At 51.6% G+C, this 6,000-nt stretch overlaps 2 protein-coding genes across 2 annotated transcripts; one reads left to right on the forward strand and one right to left on the reverse strand.

Moving 5' to 3' along the window:
• Window positions 1–1,331: 1,331 nt before the first annotated feature.
• Window positions 1,332–1,829, reverse strand: P152DRAFT_467036 (Sm-like ribonucleo protein; the record flags this gene model as incomplete). The annotated part of the gene is made up of 3 exons (XM_033680737.1): window positions 1,332–1,523; window positions 1,582–1,773; window positions 1,827–1,829. The coding sequence occupies 3 exons, from the start codon at window positions 1,827–1,829 to the stop codon at window positions 1,332–1,334; spliced, it is 387 nt and encodes a 128-aa protein (XP_033533451.1).
• Window positions 1,830–2,252: 423 nt separating this feature from the next.
• Window positions 2,253–5,686, forward strand: P152DRAFT_52417 (ARM repeat-containing protein). The gene is made up of 7 exons (XM_033683051.1): window positions 2,253–2,637; window positions 2,692–2,750; window positions 2,800–3,606; window positions 3,659–4,834; window positions 4,886–5,129; window positions 5,182–5,290; window positions 5,340–5,686. Exons 1-7 carry the CDS (start codon window positions 2,598–2,600, stop codon window positions 5,503–5,505), a joined length of 2,601 nt encoding a protein of 866 aa, XP_033533452.1. The 5' UTR covers window positions 2,253–2,597; the 3' UTR covers window positions 5,506–5,686.
• The last annotated feature ends 314 nt before the right edge of the window (window positions 5,687–6,000 follow it).

A 6,000-nucleotide genomic window follows, 5' to 3' on the forward strand; every position in this document is an offset into this window, starting at 1 on the left:
GAAGTCATCAATTCCACTTCGACGTTGTGATATGTAGGGGTGGCAGCAGTTCAGTGGTTCAGTGTGAGGAGTCAGAATGTTTTTGAATTGCGGGGCAAACGCTGATCGATGGCTTGACGTCGGCAAACTGAAAATCATGAAAGGCTCCAAGGCTGAAATAATAATATTCCACCCTCTCGTGGGGAAGAAATTGATGCCCATAATTACAGCCGTACCACACAGAATGACGCACCCTTACAATAAAAGCAGATTTAAAGGTCAACTTTTTTTTTTGAGTTAGATCTACCTACCGTAAGAGTCTGAATTAAATTATCCTTTTTGATGGTTATGATTTTGCGGGAAGAAAACGTTGTATGGGCCATCAATTTCTTCCCCCATGGAGGCAGGAGGCACTGTCGCCGGACCATCACGTGCATGGATCCGAGCCATGACCTGGCATAGGGTCTGGACTTTGACTGACGATTGCAGGTGCAAGCTCCCCCTATGGTAAGATTTTTAAGTTAGAATATTGAGCAACGTTACGTTTCTAGCATCCTCTCAGCTCTCTACTCGTAATATGGCGAGGATCAACTTACAGATAACCTATTGATTGGGTCAACAGAACCGCATCGTAGGGCCCGCCGTTGGTGGTTAGCGTGGAGTAGTTCAGAGACGCGATATCTTCCAATGAGACGTTCACTGTACTTGAGCCGCTGGTTGCAGTCATTTGTGCATAATATCTTCTCATCGTTGAACCAATCATGAGACTCGTGTAGATGCCGGTTCATTAACTGTATTCTGTAGAATCTCGATAGGGGCCACATTCTTCGACGATCCCAAAGAGAACGCTAGCGTCATGCTCAGCGTTGCGGTCTAACTGCTCCAGCTGCACACGGTCGATGGCGGGCCGGTTCAAAGAGATTGCCATGTCCAATCGTACTCGGCTATTCCTTTTCCGTCCAGAGGTATCCTTTCCTGTGATAGGAGGACGCATTCAATGGCCAAATTCGCCGAAACATTGAGTAGTACACGAGCTGGGAGTTCGATGGCCTGGATGCATTTAAGTGTCCTTTGATTGATTCTGTAACGATGAATGTCAACGCACGCTCGGGTATAATGTATTGTGCAACCGTGACTTTGGACTCCCGGCAGAATTCATCCAAACAGAGCCAGAGCCTCCGGGCCGAACCTCGTGGTGCAGAGCGCAATCCAATGCCAGGGATTGGATCATAACGTGATGCCTCTTGTTCCGCGAGAGTACTCCAAAGCCATGGCTGGCGCATCAGCAGGAGACGCATCCCATCCCCACATACAACATCCCATGAAAGAAGGATCCTGAATAATCAAGGCCATCATGCCCCCCCTCGCATTCTCCCTCGAGCCCGGGTCCCTCTATTGATCTGAGAAGAGCCCCCACGACCACCTCTTGTTCCATGGTCTCCTCTATGCGACGATCCTCCACGGCCACCACGTTGGGCTTGTTGAGCAGCTTGTTGCTCCTTCACGACATCGATGATTTCGTCCGGTACCCGTAAGTATTTGATCTGAAACGCCCTGGGTTAGCGCACCTTCCATAGGACTGCAGGAGAGGCCTTGACTGACGTTGTTTCCCCGCACATACACTTCCGGAAGCCGCCAGAACCGGTCGCCCTCTGGTGACGTCTGTACTACCTCCTTCAGTGTTAAATTCATCCATGTGTCGCAGGCGACTAGATGTCCGTTGAGGGTCTCGCCGTCTTTCAACTCAACGAGCATTGGATGGCCCTGTGCCGCATTTAATAGCCCTAAAGGAAGCTTGAAGATGTTAGATCATAGAATGGATTGCATGGAGAAAGAGTGCTCTTTACCATGGTGTTACCACTGTGGTGTTTTGTCGGAGAGTTGAGGGAACAGTTATGGGTTAGCGACGAATTCAAAGCCTCTTGATATTGATTGAAGGTATCTGAATTAGGCTTTGAATAACACGTATATGTCGATTTGAAGTAGGGTGCTAAGAGAATCTACTGTATTCGTCAAGGTTCGTGCCAGTAGGTGCTGTCGTTGGTGGTGGTGACATGCACTCATTACTCTGCTCATGCATGGGTGATCAAGGATATGAATGCACGTGATTTTCCAAAGTCAGCCAAGGCTTAAGTAAGTAGAATCCCTCACGTGATCATGTTACACGTGATTACATCACATGCAACTGAGGCAGCCAGGCCATAAGGTATCAAAGGTGGGATGCGACAAAACCAAGCGAGCCAATCAGCGACACTGTTGTTGACGACCTGCGTCTTCTTGTTTCTCCCTGAACTACGCTTTCTCTCATCACTTCACTATCCAGGAGCTCACTTTACTGCCTCTCTTCCCTTCTACCGCTCTCTTACCCCATTTGATCCCAATATTCCTGCCTTCAGGCTCCCCTCGTGCCCCGACCTTAACCTGTCTGCCATTTGGAGTGCAGTTCCTTATCAGAGCCTCACCGTCGCGTCACAGGCTTCCACTCCCGCTTTACATCTCCTTGAGCCTATCGAGCACTTGGCCTCCACTCCTTGGTTTTTATTAATCCCCCCATTCAAGGTTGGAAACCAACCGAATCCTCATTGCCAAGACCAAAAATCCCCCAAACGAAGCCCATCATGGATGTGAACGAGGTCCTCCGTGGCACCCTCTCACCGGGTCCGTCCCGTCCCTGATATGATCATGGAGAACAAACGCTGACAGACAAAACAGATGCCAATATACGGAATCAAGCGGAAACACAACTCAGTCAGGCGGCCGATGCCGATTTCGTACGTCGTCCATATCGTTGTTGTTCTTACGTCATATTTACGGAAACAGGCTGGATATTTGACCACCCTCGGTCAAGAACTCGCAAACGAGAATGCTCAAGCGGACATACGAGTGGCGGCTGGTTTGGCGCTGAAGAATGCTTTCGCTGCTCGAGAGATCACGCGGTTGCAGCAAGTCCAGGCGAAATGGGTGTCCGAAATCGAGCCGGCGGTGAAGGAATCGGTGAAGGAGCTTGCCCTGAAGACTCTCTCTTCGAACGATAGCCGTGCTGGAGGTGCCGCCGCCCAATTTATCACCGCGATTGCATCGATCGAGATACCCCTGAACAAATGGGATCAGTTGATGCCAAAGCTCGTGGAAAATGTCAGCAGCGGCGAGTCCCATCAACGTATGGCGTCTCTCACGACGATCGGGTACATTTGCCAGGCAGATGATCCCAGGCTCCGCAACTCCCTGTCGTTGCACAGCAATGCCATCCTAACGGCCGTCGTTCAAGGCGCAAGAAAGGAGGAAAGCAGTGCCGATGTGCGATTCACTGCTGTCACGGCGCTTAGTGACTGCCTGGAGTTTGTACGGTCCAACTTCGAGAACGAGGGCGAGCGCAATTTCATCATGCAGGTAGTGTGCGAGGCCACACAAAGCGAAGAAACGAGGATTCAAGAAGCTGCCTATGGTTGCCTCGGACGGATCATGAGCATCTATTACGATAAGATGCGATTCTACATGGAAAAAGCCTTGTTCGGTCTGACAATCATGGGCATGAAGAGCGAGGATGAGGAAGTTGCGAAGCTTGCAATCGAATTTTGGTGCACGGTGTGCGAGGAGGAAGAGAACATCGAAGATGACAACGCTCTGGTACGATATCTCCCGGTCAATAAACCCAGCAATATACTAATTCCATGGACAGGCCGCCGTTCACGGTTCAGACCTCCGTGTCTTCCACAATTTTGCTCTCATCGCCACACAAGAGATTGTCCCCGTCCTTCTGGAGCTTATGGCCCATCAAGATGAAGATGCCGCCGACGACGAGTATAACGTTTCCCGCGCCGCTTACCAATGCCTTCAGCTTTGGTCAAGAGCCGCGAGAGATGCTGTGACAGGACCGGTCATTTTCTTCGTTGAGAAGCACATTCGATCCGAAGACTGGCATTACCGCGACGCTGCCGTGGCTGCTCTTGGGGCAATCATGGAAGGTCCCGACGAGAAGGTACTGGACCCAATCGTGAGGCAAGCACTACAAATCTTGATCGGCATGATGGAGGACCCTGTCGTCCACGTCCAGGACTCCGCGGCATACGCACTCGGACGCATCTCCGAGGCAGTCCCAGATGCCATCGATCCGGCCGTGCACTTGCCTATCATGATCCAAACGTTGTTCAACGGCCTCATGAGCAATCCCAAGATGGCTTCTTCCTGCTGCTGGGCTCTGATGAACCTCGCGGAGCGCTTTGCCGGCGATCCCGGGTGCGATGAGAACCCAATGACACCTAAGTTCCAGGAGAACGTGCAGCGCTTGCTCGATGTGACGGAACGCTCTGGGGCGGACAGCCAGCTTCGTACAGCCGCGTATGAGGTTCTCAACGCCTACGTCGCCAATTGCGGCAACAACTCGAAAGCAATGGTCGCCAATCTGTCCGGCGTCATTCTGGATCGATTGGAGAAGACCATCCCATTCCGACAGCAGGTGGTGAGCGTTGAGGACACGCTGACGCTAGAGGATATGCAGACGAGCTTGACCAGCGTGGTCATGACCATCATCCAACGACTGGAGGTGGAAGTGGCCCCTCTCGGTGATCGCATCATGCAGGTTCTGCTTCAACTTCTCAACACTGTCGGCCCTAAGTCAACCGTCCCAGACACCGTATTCGCCACGGTCGGCGCACTTGCGACGTCCATCGAGGGCGACTTTGCCAAATATATGGAGGCATTCGCGCCTTACCTGCTCAACGGCCTATCCAAGCAAGAGGAAGAGAATTTGTATTCCATGTCCATCGGCTTAGTGCAGGATATCACCCGCGCTATCGGCCCTGCGATCAGTCCTTTCTGCGACGCGTTGATGAATTCCCTCCTTGAAAATCTCAAAGTAAGTGAAATGGGATTCCCAACGCGTGGCTTCCAGACTAACAAAGTCCAGTCCAATATCCACGGCAATCACTATAAACCCCCACTAGTCAACTGCTTCGGTGATATCGCTAGTGCGATTCTGGGCGATTTTGAGAAGTACATGTCCACAGTGGTGGAGATTTTGACGCAAGCATCCACAGTCAGGTATGAAGAGCAGCTATTTGTGGAGCAGCAAGACTATATCACCAGTCTTCGAGAGGCTGTTATGGACGCTTGGTCCGGAATTATTGAGGCCATGAAGAAGAGCGGAAAAAGTAAGTCTAGCTCCATTGCTTTTGTGGATTTTCGCTGACCTTGATCAATTAGCACCATTGCTATCTGCTCACATTGAATCGATATTCGGGCTCATCAAGTCAACATGGGATGAGCAACTACGGGGAGAGGGTCTCATGCGCTCAAGCATGGGTGTGGTCGGGTAAGGCATACTATATCTCGTTCATGAATTTATCTAATCGCCTCCACAGTGATCTTGCAGAAGCATTTCCTCATGGGGAGTTCGCCGAATACTTCCGACAGGATTGGCTCCAGGACATGGTGAAAGCTGTGAGGAAAGACCGACAGTATCATGGAAATACGACTACAACCGCTCGCTGGGCCCGGGACCAAATCCAACGTCAAATCGGTACGTGAAGCACCAAATTTATTCCCCGGTTCCAGATCCCAACTTGTCGGTGTGCTTGAAACTGTGTCGGATTAACAAGGCCTGTCATGCCTGGCACACGTACCCTCACCTCACTCCTCCCGAATGTCACTAACATAATATTCTTACTCAAGGCGGCATCCAAGGTCAAATGGCATAAATGACAATCACATCACGATTCCATCCCCATTGGGTCGATGGGTCGCTCGCCTGGCCTCTCACCTAGCCCAGCCTCCTCCCGCTGAGGGTTGGGCCCGAGCCGGCTGCACACGTCTTGAGGCGCAACGGCGTTGCTAAAGTCGATAACAGAGCGACGCAACCCGAAGAACCCACGCAAGAGCGGTCGTCAACATGCTCGCCAACGGCGCGATCTCGCTTCGGAGCATCGCCTTGCGGCTCTTCCTCACAGACTGGCACTTACCCCCCCAGCCCTCGACATGCGTCCTCCTACCGCAATCCCTCCCCCAACGCACAGTCACCTCAGT

The sequence above is a fragment of the Eremomyces bilateralis genome, assembly GCF_010015585.1.
Source record: "Eremomyces bilateralis CBS 781.70 unplaced genomic scaffold P152scaffold_12, whole genome shotgun sequence".
NCBI lineage: Eukaryota > Fungi > Ascomycota > Dothideomycetes > Eremomycetales > Eremomycetaceae > Eremomyces > Eremomyces bilateralis.

Bases quoted from the DNA above. Each gene is read 5' to 3' on its own strand.
- P152DRAFT_52417 (XM_033683051.1), top strand. From the start codon at position 2,598: ATGGATGTGAACGAGGTCCTCCGTGGCACCCTCTCACCGG. The intron at 2,638-2,691 runs GTCCGTCCCGTC...CAGACAAAACAG, and splicing joins CCGTGGCACCCTCTCACCGG to ATGCCAATATACGGAATCAA. The intron at 4,835-4,885 runs GTAAGTGAAATG...AACAAAGTCCAG, and splicing joins CCCTCCTTGAAAATCTCAAA to TCCAATATCCACGGCAATCA.